The sequence below is a fragment of the Lontra canadensis genome, unplaced genomic scaffold (assembly GCF_010015895.1).
Source record: "Lontra canadensis isolate GAN:19392208 unplaced genomic scaffold, GSC_riverotter_1.0 scaffold134, whole genome shotgun sequence".
In the NCBI taxonomy this organism is placed as follows: Eukaryota; Metazoa; Chordata; class Mammalia; order Carnivora; family Mustelidae; genus Lontra; species Lontra canadensis.
In genome coordinates this window covers 1,561,362-1,576,704 of record NW_022631128.1, presented here as the reverse complement: position 1 = coordinate 1,576,704, position 15,343 = coordinate 1,561,362, and the positions used below count along the sequence as shown (strand labels likewise).

The 15,343-nt window shown below is 43.8% G+C and overlaps 1 protein-coding gene across 1 annotated transcript; it reads right to left on the bottom strand.

Moving 5' to 3' along the window:
• Positions 1-4,369: 4,369 nt before the first annotated feature.
• On the bottom strand, positions 4,370-7,734 carry LOC116858279 (CXXC-type zinc finger protein 1-like). Its single transcript, XM_032842984.1, has 9 exons — positions 7,687-7,734; positions 7,475-7,594; positions 7,180-7,358; positions 6,617-6,838; positions 6,420-6,516; positions 6,048-6,097; positions 5,765-5,861; positions 4,705-4,857; positions 4,370-4,628 (listed from the first exon to the last, which is right to left on the bottom strand). Exons 1-9 carry the CDS (start codon positions 7,732-7,734, stop codon positions 4,482-4,484), a joined length of 1,113 nt encoding a protein of 370 aa, XP_032698875.1. The 3' UTR covers positions 4,370-4,481.
• Between the last annotated feature and the right edge of the window lie 7,609 nt (positions 7,735-15,343).

Below are 15,343 nucleotides of genomic sequence, written 5' to 3'. Positions count from 1 at the left end.
GTGCCCACACCCTGTGATACTGAATCCCATACAGGGTCAGTTCTCGATCTACAATACTTGTTTTCTATTGCCCTCAAAGCACTCAGGCTGCAGAGTGACCACATCTCATATGCATAAACTGAGCTTTTGCATTTTCCGGTGCACATCCAGGGCAATCTACATGGCCCTTCCTCATCTGACAGAGATGAACACTCAAACTCACTCCCCCACCATTCCCTTCTTGGACACTGGAGACCAGGCGTGGATCCGGTCCCCCAGGGACTGACCATCTCAGGACCATTGACCTTTGGTCACCTCGGGTCCCAATCCCTGGGACCATGCCCTTGATTCCTCTTGCTGCCAATCATTTACAGACCAGCAGAAGCCACCCGTGGCTGGACTACAGGGACTGCCAGAGGACACTTTCCAAATTCCCTGTTACTGGCATGTCCCAGGATCCTCATATCATTAACGAAGTGATGGCAAATTACTACATCCAAGAGACAACCCTTATCTGCTTTCCACAGGAACTTTGAATAATGCCCAACACAGGCACACCTGTGCCACACCCCCATCAGGTTTCCAATCATCAGTCTTCCCAGACTACCAATCACTGACCTACACAGTTTCTAAAACTGACTTAACAGAGAGGTCAAACACTGACCATTCCTGAAGGATGTTATGGTTCCCACTCCAGAAATCAACTCGGTGTCGTTCACAAAATCCCTGACTCTCTGGGCCTGATAATATGGCTCCACATCCCCACAGACATAGTGACCTAAGACAACACGTGCTTAATATTTCATAGCTTTGGTGGGTTAGGAATCTGAGCACAGCTTAGCTTGGTCCTGTTTCAGGTTCTTTCGTGTGGCTACAAATGAGGTGTAAGCCAGGCTTAGGGACTCAGCTAAAGGCTCAACTGGGGAAGGATTGGCTTCCAAGCTCATTTATGTGGTTCATTTGGGATGTTGGACTAAGATCCTCAGTTTCTTACTGATGGTTGGAGGCCACCTTCAGTTCTGTGCTACACAGCACTTTCCAACATGTCAAGTTGCTTCAAAGCAGCCAACAAGGAAGAACACCTGTTAGCAAGACAAAAGCCACCATTTCTTGTAATCTCATCACAAAGTTGGTATGTTCTCGTATCTTCTAACCTGTTGGTTAGAAGCAAGTGACTTAAATGAAGGGGATTACACAGGTCATGAATCTCAGGAAGCATGAATCATTGGAGGCCATCTTGGAAGCTACTTCCCATAGACCATGAAGAAATAAGGACCCCAATACAGAGATCCTATACACCTTCCCAAAATACCATTCCTTAATGCAAAAGAATGACAGTTTTAGACATGAATATTTAAGAGTACTCCACAGACTTATTTTATTTGAGGAAAACACTAAAGGAAGTATTCTAAATAAATGAATACTAAATCAAGAGATAGATCTCAAAATAGGAGAACGAAAAAATGGTTAGCGATGACATTTGTAAAATACACCCTTGGGTATACATTCATATAGCTATAGTTAAATTATGATAATATGGCTGGGGATTTGGAATTAAAGTGCATAAACAATGAATTCTGGAACACTGAAAATAAAGAAAGAAAATAAAATTTTAAAAATAAAATAAAATGTTAAGTAAGTTTTCTTGAAGAAGACTTGACTTAGCTTCAGAAAAATATGGTTTTCAAATAAGCAACTTAAATTTCTGTAGAAAAATCCAGAAGCGATATTCTTCATCTTGCTGAGACAAACATGGAGGATAGAGCAATTTCCTTTACAAAGAAAGGTTTAATTATATTCTGATCATTTAACAGAGAAAACAAATTAAGTCATGTCTGTTAGAAGTAAAAATGTATATAATGAACAATTAGTAAGAAAAAAAATTTCCAAACTAATGAGGTAAGGGGGAGGGACAAAAATGAACCGAAACTTCATTGAGCTATTAGGAAGAAGAAAAGGATAAAAGTTTTATTTAGGAAATAGTAAAATCAATAAAAAGCATAATACAAAAAAGATAAAATTATCATAATTATATAAATTTAAATGGACTGAATCTCAAGACACAAATGTAGGATTAGGGCAAAAAACATATACAGTTAGAAGAAGCTTATCTTAAAGATAAAAACACAAAATAAAGATTTAGGCAAAGATACACAAGGTGAGTGGCAGCAAAGAAAAGCAGCAGTGGTGATGTACTTACCAAAATAAACTCAAAGTCAAAAAGATTCAAACAAGGAAACAAACCAAAGAGGAAACAGACAAACAAAAAAGACAAAACAAGGAAAATACATAATGTCTTTTGCAAAATGCCCCAAGATAGACACTTTAGGATGCCCCTCTCCCCCACAAAAAAAAAAAAAAAACCAAACCCACAGAACCACAAGGAGAAAGTTATTTAAAAATATGATTGCATTTATCCTATCTTTTTTGTTTTTATTTTTTATTATGTTCAATTAGCCAACATACAATACTTCATTAGTTTTTGATGTTGTGTTCAACAATTCATTAGTTGCGTGTATTCTATATTTTTTGTAATGTAGTGAGTAATGGTTACCATTTCAGATTCTGATCATAGTAAAATCCTAATTACAAAAAAAGGAAGAAGAAAATAATCAAACCAGTTAGAAACTAAGAAACTCTCCTCTGTGGCTAGGATCAAAGTGAGAAATCAATTCCGAAATCACACCTTTCATACCAGAGTTTAGAGGAAACCACATTTAGAGGAAAGTGTATAGCCTCAAATCCATACACACACACACACACACAAACAAACACACACATAAAGACTGGGAAAAAACAACTGAGTTAAGAATTTGGCTCAAAAGATCAGAAAAAGAACAGAAAAATTCAGTCAACATGTGAAAATGAAACACCAAACACGAAATCAAGAAGTGGCAATTAATTAAAATGAAAGTTGAAATAAACAAGATAAATATAAAGTTAAGCAATATAAGTAAATTAAAAAGCTAGTCCCTTCAAAGAATTAGTTATATGGATTAGTCCTGGAAAATCTGATCAAATTAAAAGAAATACAATATTATTAATAAAAAAAAAGACATCAGGGCACCTGGGTGGCTCAGTGGGTTAAAGCCTCTGCCTTTGGCTCAGGTCATGATCCCAGGGTCCTGGGATCGAGCCCCACATCGGGCTCTCTGCTCAGCAGGGAGCCTGATTCCTCCTCTCTCTCTGCCTGCCTCTCTGTCTACTTGTGATCTCTCTCTGTCAAATAAGTAAATAAAATCTTTAAAAAAAAAAAAGACATCGCATCAGGTAGGAGGCAGTATCACCTAAGTATGGTGGAATAGGAGACGTAAGCCTAGATCAGCATACCTAACCATTTAGGTAAAATGTGTGAGTCCCTGGGAAAAAAGTAATTATGAAAATTCATGGAAAAATCCTCAAGGGACCAGGGAGTAGAGAAAAAAATAGAAGTGTTCAAGTCTCTTGTTTCAAACATACCAGTAGTCACAAGCAGCATTACCAGACACACCTCCAGAGACACAGGAAGGCTGGCTGGGACTGACAAAAGCAGGTATGGCAGAGGTCCCGGGATGCTTCTGGCAACCCTATAGGTGTGAAATGTTCATGACCCCATGGGGCTTCAACGTACAGAGCGGGCTGGAAAGGACAGACCCAGAGTAGTGTGGTAGGGGGCGGGGGGAGGAGAAGATGGGCGTGGGTGGGGGTGGGAGATGGACAGAACGGGACTGGACTGGCAGGGACCAAGGCTGACAGAAAGAACTGGGACTTCATGGGATGGCAAGGGGTGGAACAAGATGGGCAGGGGCAGGGATGTGACTCAGTGTCCCACAGTGGAATTATCAGAGAGGACTATCCCACACTTATCCATCTCCCGTCCTAGTTTTCTAACACCTCTGGCCCAGGGAATGGAAAAAATGGGACAGGAGTTGATGAATTGGCTGTGCACTAATCAGGTGCCAACGACATATCAGACGGCCTGGGAAGAGGGACTGCAGGGAACAAGGATCGCCGGCCCCTCCTCTGTAAGGTCATGGCTCCCCTGACAGAAGGCGGGTCACCAAGTCCCAAGTGGCCATCACTTCATAGCCTCTTCTGCATATGCCCAGGAGCCACCCCCCCCCAGTACAGTTACACTATTACCCACCACCATCAGAGGTTTGAAATTGGGTCTGTGGCCAGACGGGTGTGGGGGGATATTAATAGCCTTTGTTCTTACAAAGTTTGTTAACGAAACTCTGGAAGGTGGGGGATGTGGGCAGGGCAGATCTCCTGAGTCTGCCAAGGTTCAGGGAAGAAAGAGACAGGCGGATGGAGGAATGGATGGAAACAAGGGAATTCTGAGGCCCCCTTCCCATGGAGGAGTAAACAGATGCAGGAGACCGAACGGTGAAGACAGAAGCACAGAGAAGCTCGAAGATGACCTAAGAAAAAAAGGGGTGATAGGAACAAGGATGGGAAGAATTCACTGAGTGTCTCCCTTTGCAGAGGATGTTGGCTACAGGATCTCAGTCGAGCAGGGCTCAGCTGTCTACTTTGGAGCGCAGGTCAGTGGTGAGTGGGTCATGCTGGATTGTCTGGTGAAGCATCAGAGCCAGCAGCCCTGCCCGGTTCATCATAGCTGTGCGCACCTTGTGCTCCTGCTCAACTAGCTCTTCCAGCTTGTGCAACTGTGGGAGGTGAGCATGAGAGGGGGACTCCGGGATACGATCCCACCCTTCAGCCCCGGTCAGCACTGCAGCCTACCGCACGAATGCGCTCTAGGTCCACCTCGGCGCGCCGCAGCTTCTCCCAGCAGTAGTGGAGGTTGCACAAGCGTTTGGGGAGGCAACAGAAATCACCAGTGACCTCAAAGACATTGTGCACTAGTGGGCAACCGCACACCTCATCATCGGATATCTGTGAGGAAGAATGAAGGATGACGTGGTATGGAGGAGTGTAGAAATCCGGAGTGCTCTGGCAGGCACTGTGAGAGGAACGGAGGAGGGACGGCAGTCTGGCAGGAAGAAGAAAAATGAGGAGTGACCTGACAGTGGCGGGGTGGTGGGGTGGAGAAGTTCTGGAATCAGGTAGAGAAGAGGAGGTGAAAGGGGAATGACCATGCATGGAGGGTGAAGGAAGAAGTTAAACAAGCAGAAATGGAGGCATGTTGGTGATCGGGCAGGAAAGACAGAAGAACAGGAAGAGATCAGACAGGAAAGGAAGGACGGAGGGGAGGTCTGACAGCAGGAGGTGAAAGAGGGTTGGTAAAGCACGGAAGAAATGAGGCATGAGACAGGGAAGGTGGGAAGAATGGAGGCTAGGGAAACAGGGAGGAAGAAAGGATTTAGGAGATAACAAGCAGGGAGAAGATGACTGTGAGGCGGGCAGAACAAGAATGGAGGCAAGTCTGAAAGTAAGGAAGAGAGGGAAGTCATGCGGGGAGGGAGGGAGTAATGTGGGGCAGTCGGGCAAGGGGTGGGAAAGGAATGTATGATGGGCAAGCAAGTGGAAGAGAGGAAGGGGGAATGCTTATGCAGCGAGGAGCAGAGGAAAGGGAGATGGTCAGGCAGGGAGGGAGAGGGAAATGGAGGGGGTTAAGGAAGCAGGAATGGAAGGTAGTCAGCCAGTAAGGAGGGGGAATGTGGGGTGGTCAGGAAGGGAGAAGGGGACACATGAGGGTCTGTCAGAAGTTATGAAGGCAGTCAGGCAGAGGGAAGAAAGAAAGAGGAGGCTGTCAAGCAGAGAGGAAGAGAAGAATATGGTGGTCGGGCTGGGAGCAGGGGACGGGTGAAGAAGGATGGGGAGGTAAGGAAGAAAGAGTCACCTTGTTATCTCTTGAGTGCTCAGGGCACAGCACCTGGAGCCTTTTACAGTACCTCTTACTCTTTGGGTTGTAAACATCACAGAAGAGCCTTGTGGCCCTGAGGGAGGTTGAAAGTGAAGCGCTAAGGGTCAGAAAAGGGGGTCCCACTCTGAACCCCTGTCCATGCTTTGGCCCTAAACCCCCCATACCCTGCCCCTAATCCACCCACCTCTGCCTCTGAGCCCACTCTGTTCCTGACCCTGTCCACATCATGCCTTTCACCTTGACTAACACCCACACTCACCCTTCAATGCAAGTGGGATACATGGACCCGAAGGATGTCTTGCACTCATACTGGGAAGAAAAGGGTACAAATGGAAGGAAGTGTGCATGCACACGGCATGCCCTCCCATGACAAAGCCCCAAATAACACATTTGTCCCTGTGGCTTCTATGCGCCTGCCTGCCCAGACGATGTCACCCCTCACCATTGGCTGCTGCTCCAATCTTGGCCCTCCTACTAAGGATGGAAGAGAAGCACAAACGGGTAGAACCATGGGTGTGTGTTGCCTTCCTTTCTACAACAGACACCCAGGCACCAAACCTACCCTCCTTCCCACGGATTCCACCCAGCCAAAAACACCTTTGCCCCATCTGCCCCCAGCCAATCCCCCAACCTTGGCAAAACAGCGTTCCATGTGGCGCAGGGCAACATGCATGCTGACTGACTCCCCGCAGGAGACACAGAAGATCTGCAGGTTTACGTTGTTCCTGCTACTTTTGTCGGTCTGCACAGGACAGTGGAAGGGCCAGTGAAGCAGTACAGTGGGGAGGGGTAGGGCAAGATTTCAAATACCTTTCTGCTGCATCCTACTCATTGCCATTCACCTCCTCATCGCTGCACACAGCCTGCTGCTTGCCGCGCAGGATTATGGCCTCAAGTTCATGGAAATGGCACTCTATGTCCTTCAGGCGGGTGTGAATGTCCTGCTGCTCACGGTGGATGCGCTCCAGCATTTTTTTGCCTTGCTCCTCAGCAATGCAGGGACTCTTCTGCCACTGCTGGATGCGCTGGGGCAGAATCCTATAGATGCGGCTGGAAAGGGAGACAGCAAGAAATGGAATGGGCCATCACAAGAAGAGACAGAGGAGTGCCTGAATGGTGAGCGTATAGAATAATGAACGGTAGACGAATGAATGCTGGGGAATGGGGGATTGAATGGGGGACAGATAGACGGGTGAATGACCACAAGGGTGGATGAATGGGTTGCTGGATAGAATGTGTATGGGGGTGTTCGGTGGGTGGCTGGCTGTAAGGTGGATGGATGGGTGGGTGAGTGGCTCAGTGATGGGAGGACACATGGGCAGAGGAATCAATAGACTTTCGGATGGCATAGATTATGCCCTATTTACATGCTGCTGCTTAACTTCACTCACTCAGCTGCTAGTTTCATGCCACAGTCGTCCGAGCAGTACTTGGAGCCTGGCCGGGTGGGGTACACACAGCCAGGTCCCAGGCACTGTCGCAGCAAGCCTAGCTCCTTGGCATCTGTCTTCTCTGTGTGTTTCCACTTTTCCGTGAGCTTTTGCTTCTGCTTCTGCTTCTGCTTCTCTTTCTGTGGGACAAGAGCAGTCAAGGCAGGGAGAGGAGAGTTGATGTCAGCTTCCTAACCTTGTACCCCTGCCCTGTATTCTATTCCTGACCCCTGTCTTCCTGCACCCCCCATTCCACCATTTCTGTCACCTTCCACTCCACCTTTATTTTCAAATTCTCCATTTTCTTCACATTCACTGCTGGTTTCTGCAGCGCACACTCCAGGAATGGGAACTCCTCAGTGTCACTCATCCAGGGCTGTAAGCCAGGAAAATGCCGGCAGGTCTTCCCAAACTGTTTTTTAAATGATGTTGGGGACACTCCCTGCCTTTGTTCTCCTCATTGCTCACCCTCTCTGCCTTTGCTGTCCACTTCTTTCCACCCAGGGTCCCTGACATACTGTCATCAGGTTTTGTCAAAATTCCCCTATGCAAAAGCCCCGGCATAGTTTTCAGTCCTGAGGCAGGTCCTTTTCAGACAACATCTGGGGTGTGTCTATTAGCTGAGAGGCTCCCTTCACTGCCAATGGCACTGCCAGCATCTGGGATGGCCTGGACTTCGGCAGTCCACAGTAGGCAGCTATGACTGAATGGGCAGTGGCCAGTGTGACCATGGCAAGTTCTCTGAGGGTATGACGGGCAAGAGCTGAAGGGAAAACCCTTGTACCAGCTCCACTCCCCAATCCTCCCTGTGTCCTGGACTTACCAGACACCAGGGGTTACAAGCAGGGCACCTGTAATGGTGGGAGGAGGGCTCTGGTTTGGCGCTAAATGAGTGGGAACAGACTTAACCTGTTCTAACACTCCTATTCCCACCTTCTGACTAACATGGCCAGGTCCCACTGCACCTGCCTGGGACTGACTGGCACCACTTGGCCCTGCTTGCCCACTTTATCCAGACACACTTGGGTGGTCCATCTCAACCCACTTGGGCCACCTGAATGCATAAGACCCTGCCTATCTACTCAAAAAAGCTAGCCTACACTCCCTTACACTTGGTCAGCTCAGCCTGCCCCATCCTTCGGGACACACTTGCTACGTGGCTCACCCTGCACCACGGACCCAAACAAACCAACTCTGCCACCCAAACATGCATGACCCCACCCCCTCAGAATGCTCTGCCCACCCGTCTGCCCCCCCTTGTCCACCTAGTCTCTCTAGGAAATGGCTGCCAGACTTCTGCCTTGGACACGTTGTGCTTCACCTTACACTCCCAGCGTGGTGGGTCCCATATACTGCACCAAGGCATACCTAGCCCTGCCCCGTGCAAGGCCCTGTCCTCTTCCCAGACTCTCTCAGCCTTGTACGCTTCTCTCCACTTCCGGTACATATCCGGTTCTGCTTTAGCTCCCACGTGCCAAGCCCTACCCCCCACTGTCTGCCCTGTCTGCCCTGACTCATCTAGGATAATTTGATGAGAGTTATTCTGAAAAGTACTCCTGCCTGTACCCAGTGACACCAAGCAAAATATGTAAATATACAACATTTCTAAAAATACACACAAACAAATCACTCCCAGTGATTAAAAGAGCAAGTACAAACACTGAAAGAATATACACTTTTGATTAAGACAATTACCAGTTGGAGAACTCACACTATTTTTGAGCTAGAGATGCAATATTAATTTAAAAAAAAAAACTGACCCTGGAATTAGCCTTAAAGGAAATCTAAACACATTCCAATAAATAAGTATCACATAAGGCACAGATAAGTTGCATTTAGATATTAATAAAAGGCTTAACTTTTTAAAACTGAAAACGCACTTCTAAGTAACTCTTGCTAAAAAGAAAAATAACTAAAAATAGAAAAACTCACAACCTAATAAGACCAAGAACAATACATACCCAGCTGTGGAACTTTAAGATGCAAATATGAGAAAAGAAAGACAGAAATTAGTGATCTAAGTATTCAATTCAGATTAGCGCAAGTCACTATCCCGACTCCAAAGACCCCCTTTGGTAGCCCCCCAAATTGTTCCGATGACCCCACTCATTCCTCCACTCACTCAACCTACAGTACCTCATCAAAGTTCTTCAAACTACCTCAGCGCCAAGGAGGCGCTAAACTGTGACGGACCTCGTGGCAGGTGCAGAGGAAATGTCCCGTAGAGCTACTTCCGGCTCCGGTATCGACCTTAACCCCGCCCCCGCCCCTTCTTTTGCGCTTGCTCAAGACCGCGGCAGAACTGCTATACTGCCCAAAGATGGAAGAGCATGGTTTCAGAGAAACCACCTCTGTACGTGTGTCATTCTGCAGAACGTCACCACAGGCCTACAGGGATACACTTATGTCTTCTGACGTCAGCACCCAGTTTCCTATATTGGAGTGATTGATCATTGCCTTATTGTATATGGCAGGGAAATGGATCTCCTTATCATTTCCAATTATTTCAATAATTTCACATTATTACTATTTTATTATCTTCTATTATTTTAATCATGTGGTAAACAATGAGGAAAACAAACAAAAACACATAAATAAATAGTCAAGAGAGTAGAAAAAGATTTATAGAAAATCCAGGAAATAAAGAAAGCAAAATGTACGAAGTTAGGAATAAATTCACATTTGAAGTTCATATTTTATTTCATAATCAGTAATAGAAAATTATTAATCAGATAAATTCTCCAGTTAAGGTCAGAGATTGCCATTTTGGATGAAAAATAACAAATCCAGTTATATGCTGTTTATGTCAAACTTAGCAAATCATTAGGATACAGAAACATTTGAGATAAAGGGATGGAAGAAAATTTTCCAGGTGCATGTTAATTAAAATAAAGCAAGGTCAGCTATTTTAATATCAGACTAAAGAGACTAAGACAAAAAGTTATTAATTAGGATTGAAAAGGTCATTCTCTAATGACATAATTCACAGTGAATATGTAAAAAATTTCAATCTTATACACAATTAAATGGTATAAAATAAATATGCAGAAAAATATATTAGAACAAAAGGTAAAATCAAATAATATTCCCACTGTAGAGTATAACTCTGCTGCTCTTTTAATTCCCACTCACTCTTCAAGACTTAGCTTTGGCATCACTGTCTGGAAGATTCTGCTTCCTTTTCACCTGGATGATCAGCCTCTCTTCTGAATGAACTTTTGGACATAATTCTAATAGCAAGGCTGTTCCTTTTATTTTAATCTTGAAATTGAGGAGGAAATGGGGGCATTGCCTGAACCCTTCACGCCTGTTTTGTGTCTGTCTTCCTCACTAGAAATGAAGGTAGGAACAAAGTTGGTCTTGATCAATGCTGGTTGCCTGGTGCCCAGTATACTGCCTGACACACAGGGATATCCAGTAGCCATCAATGATCAAAGGAATGTATCAGGGCCCCTGCCCCTCAAGTGTTGTTGCAAAATGGCAATTTACTGTAATTTATCTGACTCCATATTATTCCTTGAAGATAAAAGCAAAGGTATGCCAGAATTTACATTAGAGTTACATTTAACAAATCATTGACAAGAAAAGCAGTATTCAAAAAATGTTTAAGATCTTTCTGTTAAGAAGCTGGTTTTCCCTGATTCAAGCCTGTTATCTAATGACAGTGTCCCCAGCTAAATCTTCACAGCTTTTATCAAAACCAGTTTAGGGGTTGGGGCAGGAGATAAGAAATCCAGGTTAAACTCAGGAGTCGTGTGTGAACTCTAAAGAAAGTATTATCTCGCTATGGTCTTGAAAGTTTATAAGCACTACTTGTGGGGTCCAAGCTAATGTTTTAACTTCTCTCTGAGTTATTTTTCACCACTGTGGCCCATTCAGTGAGTCTTGGGCAGCTTTTCCTCTCCTTCACCTCTGACTTCATGACTACTTCTCCAGTGTCTTGTGTCTCTTTACTGCTGTTTTCTTTCATTCCCAAATCTATAGCACTAGTTCAGGCTTCTCATATTTTACATCATAATGAACTTCTACCTCTGAAATGTGACTGGTTGATCCACTTTGCCTTCAGGATTGTCTTCCCAAGAGACCACAGATGAAGAAATATGTCACCATCCTCCTTGGGAATCTTCCCTGGATCCCCAGAATCGGAGTTAGTTCTCCACTCTCTGATGCACCCCTCAAAATTCTCAAAGGTCCCCACTTTCCTGTGGCAGAGAAGTCCTCTTCCCAGGCCCTCCAGGTGTCAAACACTCAGGGCATCCTGGACATTCACTCTCTTGTCAATCCAGCATTGGCTTCCACATATCAAGCCTTTCTTCAGGCCTGCCCTTCTTTTTTGCTAATTCCTACTCACCTTTCAAGACTCAGCTTTGGCACCATAATCTATGAAGTTCCCTTTACTTCTTTTCCAACTGGCTGGCCTGCTTCTCTTTTGAATGTACTTGTGGGCATACTTAGAATGGTGAGGGGTGTTCCTTTTACTTTAGTCTCGGAATTATAAAAGATAAGGGAATGTTTGCTTGTACCTCTCACATCTGTTCCATGTTTATCTGTTTTTGCCTGCCAGCATTCTGCTTGTCTTTCAAGGCTAAGCTCAGTTGCTTGCCCCCCAAGATGTCTTCTTCAAACCCCTTGTTCCTCCTTCTTCAGTTTTTCCACAGAAATTCCATCATTCTGCTTTGTGTCATTGTGTGCATAACAGGGTTCTCTTCTCCACTAGACAGTTAAGGCAAAGTTGAATGTGAATGCCCTGACTCCTAGCCCAGTTCTCCACCACAGTTTCTAGTGATTCTTGACTTATGCTTTGGTCTCTTCTGACATCCCAGATACAGTAGATGCTAAGTGCCTTGTGAGCAAAAGAGTACCTCCTTAGATACAAACACCAGAATGGCCATCCAGATGGGATGGAACAAAAGCATGAACCAGCCCAAGAGTAGATACTCTAAATTTGACTTTTCCTCTGCAGAATGCTTCTGTACTTATAATTTTGGTTTTTATCACATCTAATATATCAAATTTTCTTTTATAGATCATGCATTGGGTATCATATCCAAAACTCTTTGCCTAACCCAAGATTGTAAGGATTTTCTCTGATATTTTCTTTCAGAAGTTTTATAATTATATATTCAGCCTATAGGTGTATGGTCTGTTTGATCTAATTTTTGTATAAGGTATGAGATGTAAGCTGAAGTTCATCTTGTTTTGGGTTTTTTTTTTGGAGTTTTTTACATAGATATTTGATTCCTCCAGAATTATTTATTGAAAGACAACCCCTTCTCAATCAAAAAGTCTTTGCACTTCATTAAAAAATCAGTTGGCAAGAAGAAGATTCTGAGACAATGGAGGAGTAGGAAACACCAGAAATTTGTCTTCCATCTAGACAACATTATGCTGGCATAATCTTCCTGGTGTAACCACTGAATTTTTTATATATTTTTTATTTTTAATTGTTTTATTATGTTGTGTGAGTCATCATACAGTACATCACCCGGTGTAACTATTTCAGGACTCTGGAGAAGAGAGAATACTTAAATAATGGCACAAAACTTCATAATTAGATGAAAGATATGAATATAAATGTCCAAGAAGCTCAATGAACTCTAGGTAAGATTTACTTGAAGAGAGCTACATAAGGACACATTGTAAATGAACTCTCAAGAGACAAAGAATTTTGAAAGTAGCAAGAGAGAAGTGACTCATCACATATAAGGCATACAAGGGATTCTCAAAAAAGTTAAAAGCTTATTTCTCCTCAGAAACTTTTTGAGGCCAGAAGACAGTGCACTGATGTATTCAAAATGCTATGAAAAAAGACCTGTTAACCAAGAATTCTATATCCAACAAAATTGTCCTTCAAATGTGAGAAAGAAATTAAGACAATCCCAGCTGAACAAAAGCTGACAGAGTTCATTACCACTAGAAGTGCCCTGAAAGAAATGCTAAAGGGAGTCCTACAGGTTGAAATGAAAGGACAATAGACACTGACTTGAAATGATATAAACAAATAAAGATCTCAGTAAAGGTTGATACATGGGCTATTATAAAAGGTAGTATTATTTGTAACAATGGTACACAACTACACTTATTTTCTACATGATTTAAGAGAGTGATACATTAAAAATGCAATTATTGAGGAGATTTTTCAAGATGGCAGTGGAGTAGGAGGACCCTAGGCTTGTTTCATCCCACAAACACAACTAGATAACTATCAAATCATTCTAAATACCCCAGAAATCAACCTGAAGACTGAAAGAACAAACTCCATAATTAAAGGGAAAGAAGAAGAAGACATCCAAAAATGTAGGAAGTGCAAAGACATAGCTTAGGGAAGAAATGGATTGCAGGTGCTGCAGTGGGGAGGAAGCCATGGTTGCAGAAAAGGGCTAGAGAGAAAGGAGCACACAGGGAAACACACATGGAGAAAGTTTCCCCAAAGCCACTGGCTTGGAAAGTGAGAGGGGCTGGATTTGATGGGTTCTTGTAACCAGCAGGGTTTTAAACCATGGAGTTTTAAAGGTCAGAGGGTTTTGCTGGGATAGAGCCTGGAGGGCACTGCCCTGCTCCTGGAAAGAAGACAGGCAAACAACCTGGGGGCAGACAACATGGAAACAGCAATCTGGAAAATGCCTGGGACACACAGTAGGGACATTATTCACTCTTCTCAGAGCTTGTCCCCAGAGGCAGCATTCACAGAGATGCCTCTCTGGGAACAAAGGAGCTGGATGGTGTCATTTCCTTCTCCCACCCCTCAGCATAAACACAGAGCCACCGGAGGGAAGGAGCTCAGTACAGACACTGGTTATCTATCTTGCTTACACCAAGCCCCCAGGCCCCTGTGATCTGGCAGGAGTTCCTTTCTTAGTCAAGCTTGCCTCTGTCCCAGCACAGCAGGCTCCACCCCCAGAAGACCAGCACAAACCCCCACTCACACCATATCTCCTGACCAGAGAGTTCTACAGGGCCTCAGTTCTGGTGGAGTTGGTGTCAAGTCTCATTTCACAACCAGACCAGAGCACCTAGATAAAATAGCCACACTCAGGCCAGGGACCAAACACTGCACAGAGCAGGCAAGGAGAGCCTCTGCAGATGACTTGCAGAAAGATACAGAAACCAAACACAACAGCAAAGGACATGCAGCACACATTGGAGACATTCCCTGAAACAAAAGAAGTCCTTAACTTATAAGGGAAGACCCATAAGGCTACCTAGAGATTTCTCAACAGAAACTTGTCAAGCCAGAAGGAAGTAGAAGTGCTGAATGAGAAAAATCTGCAGCTAAGAATACTCTATCCAGCAAGGCTATCATTCGGAATATAAAGAGAGATAAAGAGTTTTCCAGACAGACAAAAACTAAAGGAGTTTGTGACCACTAAACTGCCCCATGTGGGGAATTAAGCCCCACATCAGGCTTCTTGCTCAGCAGGGAGCCTGTTTCTCCCTCTCCTTCTCCCCCTGCTTGTGTTCCCTCTCTCACTGTGTCTTTATCTGTCAAATAAATAAATACAATCTTTAAAAAAAGAAAAAGAAAAACTGGACATCAAAGCAAAGACTGTAAAAATAGACAAAGAAGGGCATTATATAATAATAAAAGGAAAAATCCAACAAGAGTATCAACAATTGGAAATATGTACGCACTCAACTTGGGAGCACCCAAATATATAAAACAATTAATAACAAATATAAAGGAATTAATTGTTACTAACAAGAACAAGAACAATAACCCACTTACACCAATAGACAGATCATCTAAACAGAAAACAAATACAGAAACAGTGGCTTTGAATGACACACTGGACCAAATGGTCTTAACAGATACATTCAGAATATTCCATCCTAAAACATCAGAATACACTTTCTTTTCAAGTGCAAATGGAACATTCTCCAGAATAGGTCACAAATTAGGTCACAAAACAGGCCTCAACAAATACAAAAGATTGAAATTATACCATGCACCTTTTCTGACCACAACACCATGAAACCAGAAATCAAACACAAGAAAAAATTTGGGAAGACCACAAATACATAGAGGGTAAAGAACATGCCACTAAACAATAATGGGCAAACCAGGAAATTAAAGAACAAATAAAAGAATACATGGAAACAAATGACAATGAAAACACAATAGAGT

What these genes read in the sequence shown, in the direction of transcription:
- LOC116858279 (XM_032842984.1), bottom strand. Translation starts at nt 7,734, where the DNA reads ATGTCAGGGACCCTGGGTGGAAAGAAGTGGACAGCAAAGGCAGAGAGG. An exon ending in GAGGAGGTGAATGGCAATGA is followed by an intron (nt 6,517 to 6,616) that starts GTAGGATGCAGC and finishes CGACAAAAGTAG; the next exon opens with CAGGAACAACGTAAACCTGC. An exon ending in ACCTAGAGCGCATTCGTGCG is followed by an intron (nt 4,629 to 4,704) that starts GTAGGCTGCAGT and finishes CACCTCCCACAG; the next exon opens with TTGCACAAGCTGGAAGAGCT.